The 27246-nt window shown below is 37.2% G+C and overlaps 1 protein-coding gene across 4 annotated transcripts in view; it reads left to right on the forward strand.

Annotated features, from left to right (window-relative positions):
• The window catches only part of RPRD2 (regulation of nuclear pre-mRNA domain containing 2), a 117143-nt gene that overhangs the window by 73757 nt on the left and 16140 nt on the right, over positions 1-27246 (forward strand). For 2 of the 4 annotated variants that reach the window (XM_049880351.1, XM_049880353.1), the window contains exons 3-7: positions 16018-16118; positions 16972-17049; positions 18340-18392; positions 19019-19145; positions 20424-20599. In XM_049880351.1, coding sequence (XP_049736308.1) covers positions 16018-16118; positions 16972-17049; positions 18340-18392; positions 19019-19145; positions 20424-20599 — 535 coding nt within the window. The remainder of the gene's footprint in view (positions 1-16017; positions 16119-16971; positions 17050-18339; positions 18393-19018; positions 19146-20423; positions 20600-27246) is intronic. The other 2 variants (XM_049880352.1, XM_049880354.1) reach the window with 1 other exon arrangement.

Genomic DNA, 27246 nt, shown 5'->3' on the forward strand with positions numbered 1-27246 from the left:
ACTGGGCATTTTGAGGAACTTGTTATACTGATTGTAAAATTCATCTAGAAGAGTCCATGTCTAGGAGTAGCCAAGACAGTTGAATAAAAGAGCAAGTAGGACTTAACCTGTGAAATATCAAGAGTTACGATTTGGCAATAGTAAAAAGCTTTTAATTACCACCCCCATATAGCTAGGTTCCAAAGATTGGGTCGTTATTCAAAATTGGTGTTATGTGAAAGTGCAGGATGACCACAGATCAGATCACAAAATGGAGGATGACTACTACATCATTACATAACTGCCAAGTTATCGTCATTACATAACTGCTCACCCACTGAAAATCATGGCTCATCCAAGTTGACACCTAACCTTAACCATCAAAGCCATCGTTACTCCCACTTCATACCTTGGCGTTCACTACTGCCAGACATACATCATTAGTGCACAAAATAGTCAGACAGTAGATTTTTTACTATTGTTATAATTGTGAAATGTCGAATAACGAGGTAGTTGATAAGCGAGGAGAAGGTGTATTTGCAAATCATAAGTCTTGGTATTTCATAGGTTAAGTCCTACTTGTTCTTTTTCTCAACTGTCTTGGCTAGTCCTAGACATTGACTCCTACTGTATGAATTTTAGAATCAGTGTAACAAGTTCCTCAAAATTTCCAGTTGGTATTTTGGTTAGTGCACTGAATTTACATATTAATTCTATAAGCCTTGTAAAAATTTATAATTTTCTTCATAAAGGTCTCACACACATTTATTCTAAGCACTTTATAAAGCTTTTATTACTGTGAATAATTGAATCGATGCATTTGAATTACGGTGTTGGTGAGGAGTATTGAAGGTACTGTGCACTGCCAGAAAAATGAGCAAATCTGTCTTGGAAGAAGTACAGCCAGAATGCTCCTTAGAAGCAAGGATGGTGAGACTTCATCTCGTATACAGTGGATGTGTCATCAGGAGGACTCAGTCCCTGACCAAGGATATCATACTTGGTAAAGTAGAGGGTCAGCGAAAAAGAGGAAGACCCTTGAAGAGATGGATTGACACAGTGGCTGCAACAATGGGCTCAAACATAGCAATGTTTGCGAGGAGGGTGCAGGACGGCGCAGTGTCTCATTCTGTTGTATATAGGATCACTATGACTCGGTACTGACTTGACAGTACCTAACAACAAGAACAAAGAAATTAAGTCACAGAAGCAGAAAGAAATAATCCTGGCCCCAAAGACTTAAGAGATAGACACTTAAAAACAATATTTGTCCTTTTGTGATTGACTTATTCACTCAGCATAATGCCCTCTGGATTCATCCATGTTGTGAGATGTTTCACAGATTCATTGTTCTTTTTTATTGCACCGTATTCTACCGTGCGTGTGGACCATAATTTGTTTATCCATTCATCTGCTGATGGGCACTTAGGTTGTTACATATTTCTTCTGTTGTGAGTAATGCTGGGGTGAACATGGGTGTACATATGTCTATTTGTATGACAGCTCTTATTTCTCTAGGATATATTCCTAGTAGTAGGATTGCTGGATTTTATGGTATTTCTATTTCTAGTTTTTTAGGGGGGCACCATATCATTTTCCATAGTGGTTGTACCATTTTACGTTCCCACCAGCAGTGCATGAGAGTTCCAGTCTACCCACAGCCTCTCCAACATTTATTTGTTTTTCTGATTAGTGCCAGTAGTGTCAGTGTGAGGTGGTATCTCATTGTAGTTTTGATTTGCATTTCCCTAATGGCTAATGATTGTGAGCATTTCCTCATGTGTCTGTTAGTCGCCTGAATGTGAAGTGTCTGTTCATATCCTTTGCCCATTTTTTAATTGGATTATTTGTCTTTTTGTTGTTGAGGTGTTGAAGTGTTCTGTAGATTTTAGAGATTAGACCCTTGTCTGATATGTCATAGCCAAAAATGTTTTCCCAGTCTGTAGGTTCTCTTTCTACTCTTTTAGTGAAGTCTTTTGATGAGAGGAGTGTTTAATTTGTAGGAGCTCCCGGTTATCTAGTTTATCTTTTGATGTTTGTACATTATTAGTTATGGTTTGTATTCTATTCATGCGATATATTAGGGCTCCTAACATCATTCCTGTTTTTTTCTCCCATGATCTTTTAGGTTTTATATTAAGGTCTTTGGTCCATTTTGAGTTGGGTTTTGTATATGGTATGGGGAATGGGCCCTGTTTAGTTTTTTAGCAGATGGATGTTCTGTTTTCCAGCACCATTTGTTAAAAACACTGTCTTTTCCCCATTTAGGAGCCTTGGTAGCACAGTGATTAAGAGCTACAGCTGCTAAACAAACGGTCAGTAGTTTGAATCTACCAGCCACTCCTTGGAATCCCTATGGGGCAGTTCTGTCTGTCCTACAGGGTTGCTATGAGCCGGAATCTACTTAATGGCAACAGGTTTTTGGGTTCCCCATTTAATGGGCTTTGGCCCTTTGTCAAAAATCAGCTAACCATAGGTGGATGGATTTACATCTGGATTCTGTTCCGTAGGTCTGTGTCTGTCGTACCAGTACCGGGCTGTTTTGACTACAGCAGCTGTATAGTAGGTTCTGAGATCAGGTTCCTACTTTGTTCTTTTTCTTCAGTAATACATTGCTTTTCCAGGGCTTCTTTCATTTCCATATAAAGTTGGTGATTAGTTTTTCCATCTCGTTAAAGAATGCTGTTGGTATTTGGATTGGGATTGCATTACAGCTGTAGGTGGCTTTGGGTAGAATTGACGTTTTTACAGTGTTGAGTCTTCCTATCCTTGAGCATGGTGTGCTTTCTCGTTTGTATAGGCCTCTTTTGGTTTCTTGCAGTAGTGTTTTGTAGTTTTTTTTGTATAGATCTTTTTTGTCCCTGGTTAGATTTATTTCTAAGTATTTTACCTTTTTAGGGGCACTATATCAGAAACCTTGGTGATGTAGTGGTTAAGTGCTATAGCTGCTAAGCAAAACGTTGGCGGTTCAGCTCCACCAGGCGTTCCTTGGAAACCGAAAGGGGCAATTCTTCTCTGTCCTATAGGGTTGTAGTGAGTCAGAATCGACTCGACCACAACGGGTTTTTTATAAATGGTATTGCTTCCCTGATTTCGTTTTTGTTGTTCTGTTTCTTAGTGCATAGGAATCCCACTGATTAGAGTAGCTAGGAAGTTTTTAGAATGAAATCAACTCTTTCTTTGTCTACTATTTCTGAGTGCCAAGGTTTTTGATTAAATATTGACTTTTTCTCTCTAGGTAACCCATTGTTTAGTCTTCTGTTTAGTCATTTAGCAAATATTTGCTAAGTACTTGCAAGATGAAGCACATGATTCCAATGAGGTCCCAGAAATAAGGTATTAATAAAGGAAAGATATTCTCCTGACTGAGGCACAGGATTATGCTGTGTAGTTCTGCTTATTTTAACCATGACTCCTGGGCACCTCCTCTTATGTTATTTATCAGCTTTATGTTTTGAAAATAAGTTGCTAATACCTTGCCATTTTAAAGACTAGGTGAGGAGGGAGAGGGTTAGCAAAAGAAATATCAATTAAACGTCCTAGTAGTTCTGCAAGGTCAGCTTTTTTTTATTATTATTATTTTGTTGTTGAGAGTATATGCAGTAAAAAATACACCAATATGGTAGTTTCTACATGTACAATTCAGTGGCACTGATTACATTCTTCAAGTTATGTAACCATTCTCACCCTCCTTTTCTGAGTTGTTCCTCCCCCTTAACATAAACTCATGCCCCCCCACCCCAGCCCACCAAGGTTCCTATCTTTCCAAGTTGTCGTTGTCGATTTGATCCCACATAGTTCTGAAAAGAGCATAACACTAAAGGCAGATATTTTTTTACTAGTTAAGCTGAACTTTTGTTTGATTTTAAGAAGACTTCAGGTGATATTTTTGATTTAAGGTTTAAAGATTATCTCAAGGTAATAGTTTCAGGGTTTCATCCAGTCTCTGTGGCTCTAGAAATCAGGAGACACATCATTGTGGGGACCTCCATATTGTTAGAATCACGCATCGTGGGTTGCCTGCAGCTGCCTGAAGAGCCAAGAGTCAGCATTCTGTCCAGCTGCACAACGTCAGAGAGCTGACAACATCATGATGGTAACAGGGATCCTCCAGGGATGACAGTGCCAAAGCAGGGAACAGACATTGCTTCAAATTAAGAATGGCTTTTGCGGGGGGCCGGTGCTTCAACAGTGGACCGGAGTCCAGAGAACAGAATTTTGGTCCTTCTTCTGATGCTAACCAGCTGTGTCCTTGAGCAGCTTGCTTACTTTAGCTCTTCCACTTTTCAAAGCGAATGTTTATTTGCTAAGCACGGTACTAAGCACTTCATGTACATCATCTTGTTTAATGAGATAAGTTTTAAAATATGAGGGGGATGAATTTCACAAGATAACCATTAAAGACCTTTTCTAGTGATCAAAAAAAAAGTTTTTGAAGTTCTGTTCTGCACCTCCCGCCCCACCCCAGTCAAGATTCTTCTGTAGAGTCTTTGATCAAATTGTTCAGTAATGGTAGCCGAGCACCATCCATTTCTTCTGGTTTCATGAACGTCAGCTGATTTTCTGTTACTTATAAATCAAACAACATTTAATTAATATCTTTTGAGAATTTGGCCCTCTGGGGATACAGCAAAAAGTATAAGACATAGTTTCTATCCTGAAGAAGTTACAGTCATGGTGGGAAAAAAAGTCTCAGAAATGATTTTAAACAATATAGAACAGTTTATAGCTAAGTTTTTGTGTTGTATGTGGTAATAATTGTAAAATCTGTAGAAATTGAGATAGTGGTCAGTAATGACTGCAGTAGAGGGTTAGGATAATAAGATAAGTAAAACTATTGTTAAGCATTTTGTTTTGGTTTTGTTCTATTTTAGAAAAATTCCCAAATACAAGAGATAGTTGAGCTGCACAAGTTTGAGAGCTCTGCATTTATGTAAATAAAGAACAAATCTAGCTAGAATGTAAGAATTTTAGGACTGACAGAAATTATCTAATAGAAATCATTTTACAAATGAAGATACCTAGCATTCAAAAATCTTCATGGTAAAACCAGGGCTAAAACTTCTAGTTTCCTCATGTATAGAGCTATTTTACTATATACAATGGGTGTGTGTGTTTTTTTAACCTTATTTTTTGTACATTTTCTTAGCATGTTGTACTTAGTAATTCACTTTGAAACTTTTATAGTCACAAGTTTTCGAATAAGGCAAAGTGAGGTTTTCCTCATTTGCTATAAATACCATCAGAATGCATTTTCAAGTAATATTTATGAGTTAAGCAAATCCAAGTTAGTAGATAGAGAATTTAGTGGGATGTGCCATGAGTCAAAATTGACTCTACAGCAAGTGATTTTTAGCTAAATTTTAAGCCACCCAAGCAAGAGCAGTGTTATTGTCCTGGCCAAGATATCTGAGGTGACATTTTCAACATTTCAGCATTGAGTTGTTAATCATCTTTTTTTTTTTGGAAGATTTTATTGTGTAGGTACAAGTTTACAGAGCAAATTAGCTTCCCATTCAACAATTTATAGTCAGTGACGTTGGTTGCAAGTTGTTACTCGTCTCTCATGCTTCACTTACGCTTTTCTCCCCTCCCAATATTACGATGAAAATTTCCAGCTCTGGGGTAAGGTCCTTGTCATCAGTATTCCCCTGGTCTAGGAACTTCTCAGCGGAGGGACGCCAGTCCAAAGGATGTGCGGCACTCTCAGTGCTTCTTTCTTGGTGGTATGAGCTCCCCAGAGAGAGAGAGAGAGAAAGCCTTCCCCTTGAGCTGGCATCCTGAATTTGAACTTCTAGCCCCCTAGACTGTGAGAGAATAAATTTCTGTTTGTTAAAGTCATCCACTTATGGTATTTCTGTAATAGTAGCACTAGATAACTAAGACAAAATTTGGTACCAGGAGTGGGGTACTGTTCTAACAGATACCTAAAATGTGGAAGCTGTTTTGAAACTATGAATGGTTAGAGGCTGGAAGAGTTTTAAAGTGCCTAATAGTAAAAGCCTAGATTACCTTGAAGAGACTGTGGGTGAAATTATGCACATCAAAGACAGTTCTGGTGAGGACTCAGAAGGGAATGAGAAGAACTGTTACACCTGAGACAGCACAGACTGTGAGAAGCAACAGCAGAACCAGAAGACCATTGCCAGACGTCACTGGAGCTGACCCACGGAGCGAGAGAGTTGAGTGCCTTTGCGCAGGAGGCTTCCTGGCAGAGTGCAGTGCCCTCGGGCACTTACTAGTGGAGCTATGCTTGCCAACCCATGGAGCAAGAGAACTGAGTGCCTTCCTGCTGAAGGTTACTGGAGGAGTGGAGTGCCTCCAGGCATGTATCATCAGTGGAGCTAAAGAACTTTGGAACACTTGCCCCAGCAGGGCAGACATGGGTGGTGAGGTCTGAGGGGCCAAGAGGCCAAGGAACCAGGAATGAGAAGCTGAAGAGGCAAGGAACACAGGAGGCAGAGCTACCTCAGTCTTAGAGTAGGACCACAACCTCTGGGGTTTCAAAGGGTAGGGTCACCACTCAGGTGGACTAGGAATATGGGACTGCCCACATTGGAGGGAGCAGAGCTGCTATCCAAGTTGGCCTAGAAGGCAGAGCTGCAGCCCAGGGCTGAGGGGCCTCCACTCAGAATCTGGAGAGTGTAGCCAATACCTGGAGTCTGGAAGGCAGGGCCATCGCCTAAATGGTTTCAGAGAACAGAGGATTATTTTCAAGCCTTGAGAGCTAATGTTATGTGTTCTGCTTACTTGTTTGGTGCCGGTTATGCCTTCTTTCCCTCCAGTTTCTTCCATTTGTAAAGGAAATGTCTAGCTTGTGCCTGTTCCACCATTGTACTTTGGAAGCAGTTAAGTAAGACAGTTGGCATTGAGTTGATTCTGATTCATAGCGATCCCAGGTGTGCAGAGTAGAATTGCTCCATAAAACTTTCAAGGCTGGGATCTTTCAGAAGTAGATCACCAGGCCTGTCTTCTGAGGTGCGAATTCGGGTGGTTTGGAACCACCAACCTTTCAGGTAGTAGTTGAGTGCTTAACTATCTGTGCCACCCAGGGAACTCCATCCCATATATGAAGGTCAAACAAATATGTACATAATCGAAGATCACCAAACACACAGGAAAACAAACCTACGTGGGAGAAGCACAGGGAAAATCACAGATTTAGACCACTCCACACACACATACAGTGAGCTTCAGATACTGGAATAATCAGACAATACAAAAAACTCTGTTTGGAATGTTAGAGAAAGGTTAAATGAATAACAAAATGAAGAATGGATAAGAAAGTATCAAAAATATTTTGACAGATTTTTAAAAAGAACGAATAGGAGTTCTAGGAAGGAAAAGGAGTAAACTAGAAAATAGTTTTGTAGAAATTAGAAAGCAACAAAAGGAATAAGAGGTGGGGAAATGAGAAATGAAGATTAGAATGAGAGGGTTAATTAATGTCAGAAGGAGAGAATAGAGAAGTAACTTTTGAAGAGATAATGGCTAAGAATTCTGTGATGAGAGATGTGAATACAGATATAGAAAGCACAACATGTACTAAGTAGGCTAAATAAAAAAGAAATCCACGCCTAGTCATGGTAGTGAAATTGCAAAACAAAAAGATTTTAAAAGCAGCCAAAGATAAAAGACAGATGACATGCACAAGGACTACTATTAGACTGACTACAGACTTTTCAGTAGCAATAGTGGAAGCCAGAAGGCAGTTAAGAAAAATATTTTTATGGCATTGATAGAAAATAGCTGTCAACATAGATTTACATAGAAAGCAAAACTAGCAGACAGACATATTTAGATAACTTCAGAGAAACAAAAACAGAGAATTTACCATCAGCAAACTTCTGCATCAGTTTTACTCTGGGAAGTTAGCAGTAAAAGGGATGGTGCCTTATCCTAGCAATAAAATATATGAAATATCTAGGGATAGCCCTAACAAGACATACATGGGTCTTTTATAAAATTATATTTGAAAATATTGAATATAAATTCATATTGATGCTTTATTGCAATAAATAATGTACTAATAACTCATAAAAATAATAAAAACCATTGCTGTCAAGTCAATTCTGATTCATAGCAACCCTATAAGATACAGTAGAACTGCCCTATAGGATTTCCAAGGCTGTAAATCTTTACAGAAGCAGACTGCCATTATCTTTCTCCCATGGAACGGCTGGTGGGTTCAAACTGCCAGCCTCTTGGTTAGCAGCAAGTGCTTAAGCACTGTGCAGCCAGTGCACAGATAATAGTTTCTCCAAATTAGTAAGTCAGTCTAATAGAATTCAAATTAAAAATGCAAAATTTCCTCCTCTTTTGAAACTTAACATTATTCTGGAAGATAAACAAGTGAGACTATACCTAGGACATTTTTGAAATGTAATTGTAGTGAGGGAAGCCAAGCTACAATTATGAAGACAGTGTAGTTTGATGTAGAAATGGATCAGTGGAACAATTTACAGCATAGAAAAAGATAAGTAATAAAATATATGCTAGAGGAAGTACAATAAATTAGTTAGGAAAAGAGGAATTATGTACTAAATGATTTTGGAACAATTAATAGGAAATCTATTTAAATTAGAGCCCTACCTAACACCCTACATCCCAGTAAATTTTAAAGAAATTATGCAGAGAAATAAAATAAATCATTTAAAAATGTCTGGTAGGAGGACTTTCTAGACTTAAAAGTAGTGCTAGAGAGTATAAAATCTACATTTAAAAACTGTGTACGTTAGCAAAAAGATAGAAACAACCAAGGTGCCCATCAGCGGATGAATGGATAATCAAATTGTGATATATTCACACAGTGGAATACTACACAACAATAAAGAACGATGAATCTGTGAAACATGGATGAATCTGGAAGACATTATGCTGAGTGAAATTAGTCACAAAAGGACAAACGTTGTATGAAACCACTATTATAAGAACTCAAGAAAAGGTCTAAACACAGAAGAAGACATTCTTTGATTGTTACGACGGTGGCTAGAGAGAGGGGGTAGTCACTAATTAGTAATCAAGAATTATTTTAGGTGAAGGGGAAGTAAATATACAATACAGGGGAAGTCAGCACAACTGGACTAAACCAAAGCTAAGAAGTTTCCTGAATACATCCATACACTTTGAGGGGCAGAGTAGCAGCAGCAGGGGTCTGGGGACCATGGTTTCAGGGGACATCTAGGTCAATTGGCATAACAAAGTATATTAAGAAAACGTTCTGCATCCCACTTTGGTGAGTGGCATCTGGGGTCTTAAAAGCTAGCAGGCGACCATCTAAGATACATTATTTGGTCTCAATCCACCTGGAGCAAAGGAGAGTAAAGAACACCAAAGACACAAGGAAAATAAGAGCCCAGGGGACAGAAAGGGCCATATAAACCAGAGACTCCATCAGCTTGAGACTAGAAAAACTGGATGGTGCTTGGCTGCTACCAATGACTGCCCTGACAGGAAACACAACAGAAAATCCCTGATAGAGCAGGAGAAAAGTGGGATGCAGAACTCAAATCCTAGTAAAAAGACCAGACTTAACGGTCAGACTGAGACTGGAGGGACCACAGAGGACACGGCCCCCAGACTCTGTTAGCCCAAAACTAAAACCATTCCTGAAGCCAACTCTTCAGACAAAGATTAGACTGGACTATAAGACATAAAATGATACTGGTGAGGAGTGTGCTTCTCAGCTTGAGTAGACACTTGAGACTGTGTGGGCAGCTACTGCCTGGAGGCGAAATGAGAAGGCAGTGGGGGATAGGAGTTGGTTGAATGGACATGGGAAATACAGGGTGGAGAGGAGGAGTGTGCTGTCACGTTATAGAGAGCGCAACTAGAGTCACATAACAATATGTGTATGAGTTTTTGTATGAGAAACTGACTTGAATTGTAAACTTTGCCTTAAAGCACAATAAAGAGAAAAAAAATATTTGTTGAAATGTGACTAAAAAATTAAAGGACAATCTGGGGAAAGATTTGTAATGTTGGCAAAATAGTATTTTTATGTATGAAACTTACCTAAATCATTAGAAAAGCACTAAAATACTAGTGACATAAATGATCAGATAGGTACAGTTCACAAGAAGAAATACATACTCTCAGTCCATTGATCGATTGTAGCATCATGAAAGGTGGGATAACCAGACATTGTTTATGTCCTGATGAGATGCAGTATGAAGCACACAACATTGTTAACGAAATATTGTTCCAAGAATTTGAAATTGACTGTAATCTAACTTCCAGTTAGAGAAATTTCATGGGCTGGTAGAACAAATTAAATAACACAAGGAAGAAAATACATACAACTAGAGTGTGGGACATTGTAATCCAGTAACTGTAACGAGTCAATGAATGGCATAGAAAAAAATAGATCAATTTAATTCCTGTAGATTAAGAGAGACTGAAGAGATATAACCAAATGCAATGTGTTGATGTTTTTTGGATCCCAGTTCAAACAAACTAAGCAGCCAACTTTAAAAAGACATTTTTGAAACATTGAGGGAGATTTTATTATAGATTCAGTGTAGATGATACCAGGGAAATATTAATTTTATTGGGTGTAGTAATAGCATTATAATTACATAACAAAATGTTGGAAATTGTTTTAGAGTCGGGTAAAGTGCTGTTATAGGTGGGATTTACTTTAAAATACTTCAACAAAGGAGAGATAGATGAAGAATATAGCAGGGAAAAAAAATTTTTTTTTTTCCCCAAAATCTTGTTGAATCTGAGTGACTCTGGTTAAAGAATACTTGAAATTTTTGATAGTAAAAATTTAAAAGAGGAGGAAATGGTTACCTTGAAATTACAAACACAAATTGAAGTGAAACCAGCCATTGTTGCAGAGGTATGGTGAACGGTCTACTCATACTGGTTGTAGGAGTATAAATTGGTATAACCCTCTTAGAAAACATTTTGGCATTATTAAGAAAAAAAAGGCTTCAACCCAAAGAAACTCATTCTGTATCACTAATTATGGTAACAAAAATCTAGAAACAACTGAAGTATCTAACAGTAGGTAGGTGGTAAATTTTGGAGAAACCATATGATAGAGTATTGTGCAGCCATTAAAAATGATGTTTACAAAGAGTTGCTTGGAACATTGAGAAATGTTTGTTATGTTAAATGAAAAGAGTAGAATACATTGAAACCCTCAACCATTGCTAGTGGAGGTGTAAAATGGTGCAGCCACTGTGGAAAACAGTGTTTGGTGCTTCCTCAAAAAGTTAAACATAGAATTATATGGCAAGAATAGTTATATATATAGACACCACGCTCATTGGTGGTTACCAGGGATGGGGGAGGGGAAGCACTCTCAGGATAATAGACACTTGTTATTTTTGATGACGGGAAAGGTAGCATCAAATGTGGGTAAAGTGCACAACTTGACCAACGTAAATGATGCCCCTAAGAAGTTCTAAGAAAAGACTATTTTTGGTAAAGGATATGACAAATACAGTTTTGCAAAAACAACTGAAAAATATTTGTGTGGTTACACAACTATGTACATAGGCATAGAAGTATATGAGTATATGGGTATATATGTATGCACAGATAGTATCTATAGGCATATGTACATACAGGTATATGTGTGCATGGGTGTATATCCATATATATGATAAGCCACATAGGGAACACAGTTATGGATACTTCTTAGACATAACCAAATACCTCACGAGATTGGTTTTCTGGGTTTGAAAGCTTAGGACCATAATCTCATGGGACAACTCAGTTAATTGGCACAGTATAGTTAATAAAATATACATTCTGCATTTCAATATGGTGAATAGTGTCTGGGGTCTTAAAAGCTTGTGAGCAGCCATCTGAGATACAACTGCTAGTCTCTACTCATCTGGAGCAAAAGAGAAGGAAGGAAACTAAAGACTCAGAAAAGAAGGTAGTCTGTAGGACTAATAGCCCACACAAACTACAGCTTCATCTATTCTGAAACCAGAAGAACTAGATGGTGCCTGGGTACCACTACCAACCCATTCTGATCAGGGTCAAAATGGATGAATCCTTATAGAACGGGAGCAAAATGTGAAACAGAACTCAAATTGTTTAATAAGTCCAGACTTACTGGACCACTTGAGACAAGAGGACTCCCCAAGACTGTTGCCCTGAGATACACTTTAAAGCTTAAACTGCAATTATCCCTTGAGTCACCTTTTAGCTGAATAAAAGATTGGCTCATAAAATAAAGAATACCACTTGTGAGTAATGGGCTCCTTTAAAAAAAATCACCTGTAGGAGACCAAAGGGTCAAAAATTACTCCAAAGCAAAGATGAGAAGGTAAGGGGGCAGGGAAACTAGAATACTGGAATTGGTACAGCCAGAACAGAATGAATGAGAATAATGACACATGGTGAAAAATGTAACCAGTATCACTGAATAATTTGTGTAGAAATTGTTAATGGGAACCTAATTTGATGTGTAAACTTTCACTGTAAGCACAATAAAATATTATTTAAAAAAAATTACAATATGACCTTTAGGAAGCAAGTATTTGTTTATGGTGATGGGAAATTTGGCAGTGATAATTGTATACCTGAAAAATGTTGAATTGGCAAATGGTTCTGTCAGATATTGTTATGGATTAAATTTTGTCCCCCTAAAATGTGTGTCAGCTTAGCTAGGCCATTGATTCACAGTATTATGTGATCATCTACCATTTTGTCATCTGATGTGATTTTCTTATGCATTGTAAATCCTACCTCTGTGATGTTAATGAGGCAAGATTAGAGGCAGTTATGTTAATGAAGCAGGACTTAATCTACAAAATTAGATTGTATTTTGAGTCAATCTCTTTTGAGATATAAAAGAGAGAAAGAAGCAAGCAGAGAGATGGGGGACCTCATTACCAACAAGCAAGAAGAGCCAGGAGCAGTGTGTCCTTTGGACCCAGAGTCCCTGCTCTGAGAAGCTCCTGGACCAGGGGAAGACTGGTGACACAGACCCTCCCCCAGAGCCGACAGAGAGAGCTGACACCCTGAGTTTGGACTTCTTAGTCTCCTAAACTGCAAGAGCATAAACTTCTGTTTATTAAAGCCGTCCACTTAACGGTATTTCTGTTACAGCAGCACTAGATAACTAAAACAGATACACTTTTACACCAATAAAAAAAGAGGGGTGGGATTACCATATGATCCAGCAATTCTACTCCTAGGAATATAGCCAAAAAAATTGAAAACAGGAGCTCAGATACTTGTATACTTACTGTTCATTGCAGCATTATTCACAGTAGCCAAAAGGTGGAAACAACTGAGGTGTCCATCAGTAGATGTGTGAATGAACAAAATATAGTATATACTTACAATGGAATATTATTCACCCGTAAAGAGAAGTGAAGTTCTGGTACATGCTAAGACATGAATGAACCTTGAAAACATTATGCTGAATGAAATAAGCCAGACAGAAAAGGACAAATATTACATGATACCACTTAAATAAAATATCTAGAATAGGCAAATGCATACAGGCAGAAGCTTGTTAGTGGTTATCAGGAGCTGGGGGAAGGGAGAGGGGGGGTATTAAGTTTCTGTTTAGGGTGATGAAAACTTTTGGAAATGGTGATGGTTGGGCAACATGGTGAGCATAATTGTTACTGAATTGTACATTTACAGTGGCTAAAATGACAAATGTTTTGTTATATACATTTTAGCACAATAAAAGTTTTTAAAAAGACTGGAATACGGTTGTGTGTACATATATAAATAATTAGTTTCAAATACAACATATATGCAGAAAAAAAGACTAGAAGACAGTAGTATTGAAATTTGTATATTCTATGCTATTTGTATACTATTTATGGTACATTTGGTGTGCATAAGTGAATTTTTTCCTGTAATTTCCATAATTTTTTTAGTGTTGCTTTTATAATGCGAGTAAGGCTCTCAGCATGAAAAGAAAGAAATGACAATAGAGTCTGTCCATTCTGGTCAATAATCTTCTAGAAAATGTAATACCATTTTCTGTTTACAGGAGTCCTGGTGGTGCAGCGGTTAAAATGCCAAGCTCCTAACTGAAAGGTTGGTGATTCTAACCTACCAGCCAGCCACTCTGCTGAAGAAAGATGTAGCAGTCTGCTTCTATAAGGATTTACAGCCTCGGAAACCGTATAGGGTAGTTCTGCGCTCTCCTACAGGGCCACTATGAGTTGGAATTGACTGAACAGCAGTGGGTTTTTTGGTCCGTCTCCTGTACATGCCATTCTTAGGCAAAAAAGTTGTGTGTGAACACATGAATTGATAGACTCATGTTGGAAAGGGACTGTAAAGTCAGTATGTTGATTATGTGTTGTCAAGACGATTCCAACTCATAGCAAACCCTAGAAGGCAGAATAGAACTGTCCCATAGGATTTCCTAGGCTATGATCTTTATGAGAGCAGATCACCAGCTCTTTCCTCCTGCAGAGCTGCTGGTGGGTTCCACTGCTGACCTTTGGGTTAGCAGCTGAGTCCTTTAACCATTGCACCACCAGGGCTCCTCAAAAGTTGATATAGTTCCTTTTATCTTACGCTTCAATATCATGGGTTAGTGGGTTTGCTTACGGAGAAATTCTCGTTTTGTCTTTAACAGTGGTATTAGAATGTTTTTCTTTATTCAGATTTCTTTCCCTATAACTTCATGCCGTTATTCTTATTTTGCATTCTGGGATTAAATAGAATCGGTTTGATTCCTCTTCTTTATAACCTTTGTGTCCTCTCTCGGTTGTTTCTTTTCTTTTCTTTTCTCTTCTCTTTTTTACTTCTGTAGTTCTTATAAGGCATGATTTTAATTCTTATTTCCTGGTACTACTACTTTGTGCACTTCAACTTTATTGATTTTTCTGTTGAAGAGAGATGACCAACCTAAACATAGAAGCAGCCCATCTGTAAACCTGCTACCCTCACCTTCTTCATTCTAGATGTGTATTCTTAGAGTATTATGTGATAGCTTTTTGGAAAACATGCTCCAGTACATGACTGAGTCATGTTATTTTCAACCAAACTTTTTTATTTAAAAAATATGTATATAGCATTGTCTTCCTCATTCTGTACTTGTGCAGTTAGTTTTATGGACGCGTTTCTTCTTTATTACATTTTATCTTAGTAGATTTAGTCTAATAAACAACATCATGATAAATGGAGAAAATACTGAAATTGTCAAGGATTTCATTTTACTTGGATCCATAATCAATGCCCATGGAAACAGCAGTCAGGAAATCTATCAATGCATCGCATTGGGCAAATCTGCTGCAAAAGACCTCTTTGAAGTGTTAAATAGGGAAGATGTCACTTTGAAGACTAAGGTGTGCTTGACCCAACCATGGTATTTTCATTCGCTTCGTATACAAAAGCTGGACAATGAATAAGGAAGACTGAAGAGGAATTGATGCATTTGAATTACGGTATTGGCAAAGAATACTGAATATACCACGAACTGCCAGAAGAACAAATAAATCTGTCTTAGAAAAAGTTCAGCCAGAATGGTCATTAGAAGTGCGGATGGCGAGACTTCCTTTCATATACTTTAGACATGTTATCAGGAAGGACAAGTCCCTGGAGAAGGACATAGCGCTTGGTAGAGAGTCAACAAAAAAAGAAGAAGACCTTCAAGGAGATAGACTGACACAGTGCCAGCACCAGTGACCTCAAACAGCAACAATTGTGAGGATGGCACAAGACCAGGCAGTGTTTCCATCTGTTGTACATAGGGTTGCTGTGAGTTGGAACCGATTCAACATCACCTAACAACAGCAACAGATTGGATCTGTCTTTTGAGATGCCCTTTATGTCACTTAGTACATTGGCTAGCCCTCTCAACTTTATATGCATCAAAAAGTTGAATATGTCATCTGTAGACTCATCTATGTCATTGGTAAAAGCATTGAATGAAAGTATTTAAGATCTCTTTAGTCCTGGGCACTGTAGAAAAAAATGTTTTTAAATAAACATCAGAAGACATTTGGAAAATGATTTTCTTGACAGCTTTACTCTGAGATTTCTAGTTTGGGATATCAATCAACATTTTTATATGTCTGTCTCACTTTTTCTTTTCAGGGATCCTTCTGTTTCTAAGTCTATAGAACGAATCTTTAAAATCTGGGAAGATAGAAATGTATACCCAGAGGAAATGATTATGGCATTAAGAGAAGCTTTGAGTAAGTGTCTTTTCTTTCCTAAAGGTAAAATTTGAGTCAGTGTTCAATCTTTAAAATTATGTACTTCACAGATCTGGTCCTATAGCTTAACAACAAAAAATAAAGCCTTGATCTGGCCGTGTGTGTTTAAAATTAAATGCTTGTAAAAATCTAGATTTGTTTGAATTAAAACATATTTTGGAGGTGGGTTGGATTTTGTTTTTATTGACTAAAGAAAATCCAGCATATCAAATGATGATAGCGATCTGATTGTTTTCCTGAATTTGCTTTAATTAAGTGTTTTAAATTGTTTATGTTAATAAATACTACCTTCTCCTCTTAACTCTTGGAGAATTTTTGGACAAGTTTCAGTCTCACTAAGTTATCTGGTAAAGTAAGCATATATTGATGGTCTTCAGACATTTTGGTTTAGAATTACAGTAAGTGTGTATTGGTTTTTGAAGAAAAAAAAAAAAAAAGCCGTTTAGTTCCTATGTAGTAGATGCATGTAATTGAAGTCATTGAATAGAAGGTAGTGATACCTGATACCCTCATTTGACTATAAATTTGTTTTAAAAATAGCATCTTCTAAGAAGCTGTTAAATTCTTTATTTTAACCTGTTAAATAGTGTTTATAAGCCTCTCGCCCTCTTCTTTTCAAAATTGGTAATTTTATCAATTACAGAAATTGTGGTTATTTGACAGCTTCTTAGATCTGGTGGGTGTTTTCATTTTTTTATAAAAATGAAAGAAAAGGAAAGAAACTGCACACAGTCTCGGATTGCCTTTTTTCATGCTACAACTTTGGCACTGAAGTGGACAGACAGAACAGCTTCCCATAATGCCAGATTGCAAAAACTGAAATGTTTTCCAGGTACCACTTTCAAAACTCAGAAGCAGCTGAAAGAAAATCTGAACAAACAACCGAATAAGCAGTGGAAGAAATCGCAAAGTAAGGAACAAAATCTCAACTAATATAAAATTACCTCCTCTTTTTGGAGCAGAAGAAAATGTAGACCATTTGGCATCGTACCTGGCATAAACCATGGTCAAGCCTGTGTTTTCCAGGCCTGGGAGGCTCCCTGTGACTTAAAATAAACAAGCCATCTTGGAGTTACTTCTTTAAAAAAAAAAAAACAAAACACTTAAACAAAGAAAATGCAGAAAAAGGGTTTAAATGAGTGAAGATACAAGAGTAGTTGGGGAATTGAAAGAAGAAAAAAAAAAAAAAAACTTGATAGTGCCCAGGCTAATTCTCAGGTTTAAAGATGTATGAAGTTAGAGGCAGCTGGCAATTAAACCACAAAACTGAAGAGGAGACTAGGCATTAAGAAGCATTTCTGTGGGAGCCATGAAATCCTTCAGATTTGGGGATACACTCTGCCAGATTAGAACATGGGCCTCAAATCCTGGCCAGAAGCTCATTCTCTAACTGCAGCTCCTGTTATATTTATCATATTTACTCAGCATGAAATCAAGGGAGTGGAATACTGCATGTGATAGGCTGCTGTGGGCCAAACTGAGGAGTATTGAGAGAGACTTGAAGGTGTGGAGGGAACGAGGTGAAAGACAGTGAGAATTGGGAGGTGAAACAAGACGCTTGGGATGGTTTTGCTCCAGCGAGCACTTGATATTCATCCAGAATAAGGGAGACCTTTGACATCCTTTTGATCATAAGTTGCATGCTTAGGGACAAGAGTCGTCATTTCAGCCAAAGTTCAACCACAGTGGTAATATACTTAGAACTTTCCCTGCCTATTTTTTGCTATGAATCGAGTCAGCAGAAAAAGAAATCTAAAGCTAAAATACATAGGAATAGAGTTGATCATTTGTAACTAAGGTTCTTCAGCCAGTGCTTAGGATTAATTGGATTTTCTGTTCCTGAACACTTTTAATTTGAGGTATTGAGATCCTCTTATACCCAGCCAGACTAGGGAAAAAAAGGTACTTCATGTATCTCAACTTCTCCAAATCAGTAATTCTAGGTCTTTATAACTGCAAAGGTCTGTTTGAGGTAAGTAGGTTAAAAAATTAGGCCTATCTAAATAGTAGAGTATGCTTTTATATTGACCATACTTTGAAGTATTTAAATTTCATACTCCCTTATTTATTCTAGGAAATATATTATGATTTAAATGTGCATGTTTGACTTACGTTCAAAGAGTAAACCCTTAACTATAGAGCTGAAATTTTTCTGAGTATGTGTCTGTATTCTTAATGACCTTTTGTTTACCTCCAACAGCATCCTCGAATCCAAAAGCCGCTCTCAAGTCTAAGATAGTTGCTGAATTTCGAGTAAGTTACCAAATAAGTTTAACAGGCCAGAGTATTATCTACCTCTTTTGTGTTACAGTTTCCTGTATGCTTCATTAAGAATTGTTTTTATTCAGTTATACGTCAACTATGTTTTAAACACATTTGAACTGTTCTAAAGGAATCCAGGTTGAGATTAGATTGCTTGGAGTTTTATCTGTTATTGGAGAAGTAGCCTTCTTTGAGAGTATTTATTACCAGCTGAGTTCTGTATTGAATTTATACCAACCAGGAGGTTCGTCTTTCTGTGAAGATCTGCTAAATTATAATTTGCTTAAAATTAACATAGTAAGACTATGTTTATATAATTAATTTTTTGTAAGATATAGTAGACACTTGGCTATTTCGTTCTTAAGCCTGTAACCATAAATTGGTTTTAAAAAATTAAGGAAAAGGATTTTTCTAACTATATAACTGGAAAAAGTTGTTTTGACGTGAGAATTCATACTGATTTCCCTAACTGTGAGGAGGAACGTAAAGATTTTTTTTTCTTTCTTGGAATTTTGTTATTTAGGCTTAAGTCTTTTTTTTTTTTTTTAATGAAGAGAGATAGAATGAGAATAAGTAAATTACTTCATAAATGAAATATGACTGTAGTCTGTATTCAGTCTCAGGCCCTCATTGAAGAGCTGTTGCTGTACAAGCGCTCAGAAGACCAGATAGAGCTAAAGGAAAAACAGTTGTCAACTATGAGGGTGGATGTGTGCAGCACGGAAACCCTCAAATGCTTAAAAGGTAATATTTATATCGTCTTAAATAGAATAATTAAGATTTTCTTTTCAGACCTGTCATTTTCAAGTAATCAGACTGGCTTCCCCCATAAAGAGAACCTCAGATTGTAGAAAGTAGTTGTAGCACCTCTGGTTTCCCAAGTAGTGATTGATGCATATAAATTTCCTTTTTCTCACTTATCATGCTTTTTTTGGTGTATTGAGTTATTTATTGTTGTTGTATACTGTGAAGTTTTTGTTGGCTTGGGGTGTTACTTAAGTTCACTGTAATGGCCCATAAAAGCTCTGTAGCTAGTTGCTCTCTTTTCTTTACATTGTAAATTGCAAATAATAATCGTTCTAATAATTTGTTAGAATGTAAGCCTCATGGAGGCAAGAATTATCCTCATTTGTTCATTGCTATAGCTTCAAAAAAAAAAAATTTTTTTTTTATAGCTTCAGTGCCTAGAAAATGCCTGGTACATAATGGGCTTTTGATAAATATTTTTGAAATAATGGATGAATGACTCCTAGCTATTCATTATGGTACCTGTTTTGTTCTTTTACTGTGTTTTAAATTTAGCAAATGTTATTTAACTTTATCCTCTCAACAACCCAGAAGCATATTAAAAACTTCAGTTTTATAGATGAGGAGTCTGAGGCTTCCTCAGGGGTTCAGTAGTTTGCTCAAGTTACACAGCCAATAAGAGACAAAGCCAAATTTTGTACCCATATCTAAAGCCATATTCCAAAGAAGTATATTTAGGAGAGTAAGTAACAGTTCGCATACGTTAATGTTGTTGAAAAAAATAATTCATAGTTTATACTCTTCGGTTACTGGATTATCAGGATCTTCAGATCTGAAAGAATTTTTAGTGTAATACACACAGAGAGGTGACTTTACTTTTTTGGATCTTAGTTTTCTCACCTAAGAGATGTGCCATTAGATTTTATAGTACAAAAGTAATGAACAGAATGAGCCTTGTTTATTCCCAAATGGCATCAAATTTGTGAAGAAAGGAAGCAACCAACAAACTTTCTCATAGTTGAACTTTCTTTTCTTTACCTTCATGAGGCACTCTTGCTTTACTCCAGTAGGTTCACATGATTCATTTTAATAACCTGTTTTGTGATTTTGAGAAACATCTTTGAGATATCAGCTGTAAAATTATGAGACTAAAAATACTACACACTGAGATAGCAGGAACAGGTTCACAGATCATCCAGAGAGAGGTTATCTGCAAGAGATTGATTTTTTTTTTTTTTACTTTTTCTTTTTTTATCTTGATATGAAAACTTTTAGATAAAACAGGTGGGAAGAAGTTCTCCAAAGAATTTGAAGAGGCAAGCTCCAAACTGGAGGAATTTGTGAACGGATTAGATAAGCAGGTGAAAAATGGGCCCTCACTAACTGAAGCACTGGAAAATGCTGGAATTTTCTATGAAGCACAATACAAAGAAGTAAAAGTGGTGGCCAATGTAAGTAATAATTAAAGTTACCGTATATTGAGTGCCTACTATGTGGCAGAGACAGTTTACATATGTTATCTAACTCTGAAAATAAGCATTATTATCTCCACTTCACAGGTGTAGAAGTTACTTTTGAAGGTTAGTAACCTCGTTCAAGGTAATATAGGTAGCAAGCGGTGGAGTCTAGATTAAGACTTGTGTCTTTCTGACACGAAAGCTCATGCATGCCCTAACCATTTTGCTTTGCTGAAGCCTAATGTCTTAAGCCTGTCAAAGAGAGTTTGCCAGATTACTGTGACAGGATATAAAATTGGGCAGAAGTGTATATACTTTTTTTAAACCAGAAAACTAGATGTTACTATTACTAAATTCCATGATAAAATGACTGAACTAATGACCTTCTCATTTCCCTTCTCCCTTCAGGAAGAGGGGGTGATAATTGGCAGATACCTAATGGCCTCTGAAAGAAACTGTTTTATACTTATTTAAATCTTTTTTTTTTTTTTTTAATTACTGTATATAGTCATAAAAGCACATGGTACTGTAGTTCTAATAATGAAAAGTAAGCTTTCTCTTTCTTGTCCCATTTCTGGAAGCAATCCTTTTTAACTCATTTATCTGTTTTTTTTCTGGCATTTGCCTCCATATTTCTAAATAATACACCCATTATTGTTCTTTCTTGATTTATCCTATTTTAGAAATATCTATTAACTTCGTGGTATGGCAAATGAAGATTTGCACTTACCTGCCTTCTGCGTTCTCCTGATACTGTTACGTAACTATTTACAATCTATTGATTACTTTTGTGTATTGAAGTACTACCTGTACTGTTTTTTGACCATTAACTCTAGACTCCTCACTTTGTAGAATGAAGATAGGAACCTCCGTATCCTTCTCCATTAGTTTTCCTTTATCCCTTCAATTTCCCAGCCTCAGTCAGCTATACTTTTACATTGGCAGAGTTGATAATATTTACATTCTATCCTATACCATAATTAAGTCTTCTTACTTCCTTGGTCTAAAGATTGAAAATAAAGTTTATACTTTATATTTACGTATAACTATGTAAATATTATTCACTACAAGGTCTTGTTACTGATTATAACAGGTTTTTGTTTTTTTCCTAGTATTTCTAATTGTCCTTTTTTTTCTTGTATTGTTTGTCTTCTCATAGCCTCAGTTTTTTATTTTCAAATTTTCTATATATCACTTCAAATCTTCTGAATCCCCATTTTTCCCAGAGTACTCTTGTCTTCGTTACATAGTGCTGCTGTAAAAGAAATACCACAAGTGGGTGCCTTTAAAGAACAGAAATTTGTTTTCTCACAGTTCTGGAGGCTAAAAGTCCAAATTAGGGTATTGGCCCCCTTAGTTCCTTCCTTGTCGGTAGCCCTGGGCACTCCTTGGTTCCTTGCAGATCCTCACACAGCATCTGGCTTCCTGGTGTGTGCATATCTCTGTGTCTGATCTGCTCTTCTTATAACTCAGAAGTGATTAGATTTAGAACCTATCCTAACCCGTCTAATTAACAAAGAAAACTGTATTTCCAAACAGGATCACATCCATGGGTATAGGGGTTTGAATTCCAACATGTATTTTGGGGGCACACAATTTAATCCATATCACCTCCCTATTTGAACTCCAGCCCTTCTGCTCCAGTTTTAGGTGGCTCTCTAGGTTTGTCATCCTGGGATTATACTTTACTACTATTCTGAGTTGGGCTCTCTGTTTTCTTAGATTCCATGTCTTTTCTTGTTTCTCCCCTGTTTTGCTGGAGCACACATCCTCAAATAATTTCCCAAAAAGGGTTTCTGAGAGATAAATTTTCCAAGTCTTAAAAAAAAAAACCATTCCCATCGAGTTGATTCCAACACATAGTGACCCTATAGGACAGAGTAGAATGCCCTATAGCGTATCCAAGACTAATCTTTATGGAAGCAGACTGCTGCATCTTTATCCCATGGAGTGGCTGGTGGGTTTGAACTGTTGACCTTTTGGTTATTAACCCAGTGCCGTCGAGTCGATTCTGACTCAGCGACCCTAAAGTACAGAGTAGAACTGCCCCATAGGGTTTCCTGCTTATTCACTGCACCACCAGGGCTCCTTCTGAGTCCCTTCGTACCTAAAAATGTCTTTATTCCCATTTCACATTTGCTGTAATCATTTGGCTGGTTGAAAATTATTTTCCCCCACAGCTTACAAGGCATTACTCCGTGGTCTTCAGCATTGTTGATACGAAGTCTTTGTAGGATCCTTTTTAGGTAACAATTTTTTTTTCTGTCTGGAAGCTTTTAGGAAGGGGCTTTATCCTTGTTCTGAAATTTTTCCAGTGGTATATCTAGGTATTCACTAAGCCCCTCTAACTTGGTAGGATTTAAACTATGTAAGCTCTGCCTCCCTGGCACTGGGTAGCTGTTGAAATCTCTGCTTGGCTTTTTAGCCTCCTACTGCTTTTTTTTTTTTTTTTTTTACTGCTGCTGCTTTTGAGTTCCTTAAAGGTATCACCTAAGGAGCTGCATTCACTGTCCGAACTTTGATGTCTTTATTTGATTGTTGTATATTGTTTTACATGTATGTGTGTGTATCCTGTAATTGTTCTATGGAGTAGGTTATTTATATTTATCATTTTTACATATCTATGTATGAGTGTGTGTATATATCCTACAATTGTTCTGTGGAGTGGGTTATTTATATTTATCATTTTTACATGTATGTGTGTATATGTATCCTACAATTGTTCTATGAAGTAGGTTTTTTATATATATGTGTGCGTGTGTGTATGTATCCTACAGTTCTATGGAGTAGGTTTTTTATATATGTATGTATATGTGTGTGTGTATATATATCCTACAATTGTTCTATGGAGGTTATTTATATTTATCATTTTTACATATGTATGTATGTGTGTGTGTATGTATCCTACAATTGTTCTATGGAGTAGGTTATTTGTATTTATCATTTTTGTTGCTCTGCATTAATGTCTGCATCTTTACCCTTTCATCTGGGATAATTTTTCTTCTGCTGAATGATACCCTTTACAATTTTTTAAGTACAGACCTGATGCTGGCAGACTCTTTAAGTTTGTTTATTTTTAAAAGTCTTTTTTCCACTGAATATGGAATTCTAGATTGGGCAGTTACTTTCTTTCAGTACTTTAAATATGTTATTCTATTGTCTTGTGCATTTCTGTGATTTCAGTGAGATGTAAGCCATCAGTCTTATTGTTGTTCTTTGAATATAGTATCTTTTTTCTTTGGCAGCTATTAATAATATTTTCTCTTTGTCTTTGATTTTCAGTGGTTATACAATGATGTTCATTCCTAGTTGCAGTTTTCTTTGTATTCATCTGGCTTGAGATTTACAAAACTTTTGGAATCATTGGCTTGATACTTCCCGTAAATATTGGAAAACTTCCAGCACTTACCTCTTCAAATATTGTTTCTGTTTCATTCTTTCTCCTCTCCTTCTAGAATTATACTTATATGTATGTTAGATCTCATTACTGTGTTCCAAAATGTTTTTTTATGTTGCTGTCTGTATTTTCTGTCCCATTACCCTCTGCTTCCTTTAGGTATTTTCTATTATCCAGTCTTCTAATTCATTAATTTGCTCTTTTGCTGACTCGTATCTGTTGTTAAACCTATCTATTAATTTTAGTTGGTTTATTTTTCAGTTCTAGAATTGCCATTTGATTCTTTCGAAAGAGTTCAATTTTCTGTTAAAAATCTGTCCATATATTAATCTTTTCCTCTGTTTTCTTTTTTCAAATTTTTTGAAACAATCTCAGACTTAAAGAAATACTTTTAGTATTGAAGACCTTTATATTCCTGAATCTTTTGAAAATAAGTTGGACTTATATAGACTCCTATTTATTCAGTGTTTCAATTCATTACTACCATTTGATGGTCAAATTGCTTCAGATTTGGCTAGTGGGAGCTCCTTTTGAAGCTAGTTTCATTGCTCTTTTGACAGGTTCTCAACTTTTTTCTTTTTTTTGAGCACTTCCTTACTTTTGGATCAAAGGTGTCCCAGGCTCATCATGTACTTTTCCTGCCCAGCCCTGAAATCAGTCATTTCTCCAGGGAGCCCTGGTTCCTTTTAGTGGAAAACAGTATTTAGAAACTAAAATCTAGGTAGTAAGTGTGTATTCATTGCTATTGGGATGTCACTGTAGCCAGACCCTATTAGAGTACAGAGCTAGAGAATATATGTATGTATATAGATACTTAACCTGTACACACACACACACACACACACACATTTATATTTATATATTTTTAATATCTGTCTGTATTGCAAACCATGAATTCACACTGATACCTCTAATTCCAATCCAAGACCACAGGTTCTGCTTTTCTCCCTTTCCACATTTGTAATTGCTTTTATTAATAATGCAAAACTTTGTTCTTCTTGTCTTCAACATATTTAATTATTTGATCAGTCCCCTTGTGTGTAACAAATCTCCCAGCACTTTTACCCCGTCTGTGGACTTCTTTACTGGGTTTATGGACTTCTTTATCCTGCTTAGGCTCTAACATTCTGTACAATGCCTCCTTCCAGTGCAGACATTTTCCTCACCCTGGTATTTCGCTCTAGGCTGCAAGGCTCACCTGTCAGCACTTAGTAATTTGATTCTGTCTTTTTGCATGCCGCTGATTTTTTGTTGTTGTTGAGAATATCCACAGCAAAGCATACACCAGTTCAGCAGTTTCTATATGGATAATTTAGTGACATTGATGACATTTTTCAAATCGTACAACCATTCTTAACCTTTTTCTGAACTGTTTCCTGCCAATTTTTTACTGAATGCTGGACATTGTATGTGAAAGAATGTAGAGTCTCAGGATGGTTTATCATCCTCCAGAGAGGGTTCACTCTTTCCCTCGCTAGACAGAGTGAGGGCTGGTCATATTAACCAAATCTAGGACGGAGCTAACTTGAGGAGTTGCAGTTTTGGCAAGCTTCTGTCTACGTCTGGTTGACCCCAGCTTCTAGGATGTAGATTTTCCCACTGGCAGCCTGGGGTGATCACTGGAGCCCTCCTCCGTGGAGTTACTTGAACTCTAAATCACTCTCTCTTTATACTATGAGACTGGCATTAAGCAGCTTCAGAATTCAGCAAATATCTTGGAGAAAAACTAGCATGTTGTTGAGCCAGATCTTTGTCCATCTTCTTTCACCAGGATTCTAACCTTTCAAGTCTCTAGTTTTCCCCATTCAGTCCAGCAAAACTGCTGAAAGCTCTGATTTTTCTTCTATGCCTTTAGTAGTGGTCCTCTGCCTCGACCTTTTGTCCTTGTCCTGCCATCTCCTTGCCCAACTCCCAAAAATCAGCAGAAAACCTGAGAGAAAAGGGGGCTACAAAAATGTCATCTTAATGCTCCATGTGGTTTCCCCCGCTATAGAACTTTGCCACTTAGGTCTGGTTGCCTCAGTCGCTCTCTGATGCATCCAAACAGAGAGGGTGTGTGGTGTGTGTGTCTGTGTGTGGTGTGTGTGTCTGTGTGTAAATATATATATATAACTCTGATTTTTCTAGTTATTCTTGGTGGAAGCATTGGGTCTACTACAAGCTTTGTTGCTGTTAGGTGCTGTCAAGTCTGTTCTGACTCATAGTGACCCTGTGTACAACAGAACGAAATGCTGACTGGTCATCTGTCATCCTTACAGTTGTTGCTGTGTTTGAGCCCATTGTTGTAGCCACTGTGTCAGTCCATCTCCTTGAGGGTCTTACTCTCTTTCATTGACCCTCTACTTTACCAAGTATGATATCCTTTTCCAGGGACTAGCCCCTCCTGGTAACATGTCCAGAGTACATGTGACGAAGTCTCACTGTCCTTTTAAGGAGCATTCTGGCTGTACTTCTCCAAAGACAGATTTGTTCGTTCTTCTGACAGTCCATGGTATATGCAGTATTCTTCACCAGCACATTAGTTCAAAGGCATCAATCCTTCTTTGGTCTTTCTCATTCATTGTACAGCTTTTGCATGCATATGAGGCGATTGAAAATACCATCGCTTGGGTCAGGCTCACCTTAGTCCTCAAAGTAACATCTTCGCTTTTTAATATTTCAAAGAGTTTTTTTTGCAGTAGATTTTCCCAGTGAAACCTGTCATTTGATTTCTGAACTGCTGCTTCCATGGGTGTTGATTGTGGATCCAATTAAAATGAAATCCTTGATAACATCAATACTTCCTCCATTTATGATGAGGTTGCTTATTGGTCCAGTTATGAGGATTTTTGTTTTCTTTATGTTGAAGTGTAATCCATGCTGAATTGAAGGTTGTAGTCTTTGATCTTCATCAGTAAGTGCTTCAGGCCGTTCTCACTTTCAGCAAACAAGGTTGTGTCATCCATGTATTGCAGGTTATTAATGAGTTCCTCCAATCCCGATGCCTCGTTCTTCTTCATAGTCCAGCTTCTAAGATTATTTGCTTAGCATACATATTGAATAAGTATGGTGAAAGGGTACAACCTGATACACACCTTCCCTGATTTTAAACCATGTGGTATCCTCTTGTCATGTTTGAACCACTGCCTCTTGATCTAGGTTCAGGTTCCTCATGAGCACAATTAAAGAGTTATGGAATTCCCGTGCTTTGCAATATTATCCATAATTTGTTATGACCTACACAGTCAAATGTCTTTGTATAGTC

The sequence above is a fragment of the Elephas maximus genome, chromosome 3, assembly GCF_024166365.1.
Source record: "Elephas maximus indicus isolate mEleMax1 chromosome 3, mEleMax1 primary haplotype, whole genome shotgun sequence".
Taxonomy (NCBI): Eukaryota; Metazoa; Chordata; class Mammalia; order Proboscidea; family Elephantidae; genus Elephas; species Elephas maximus.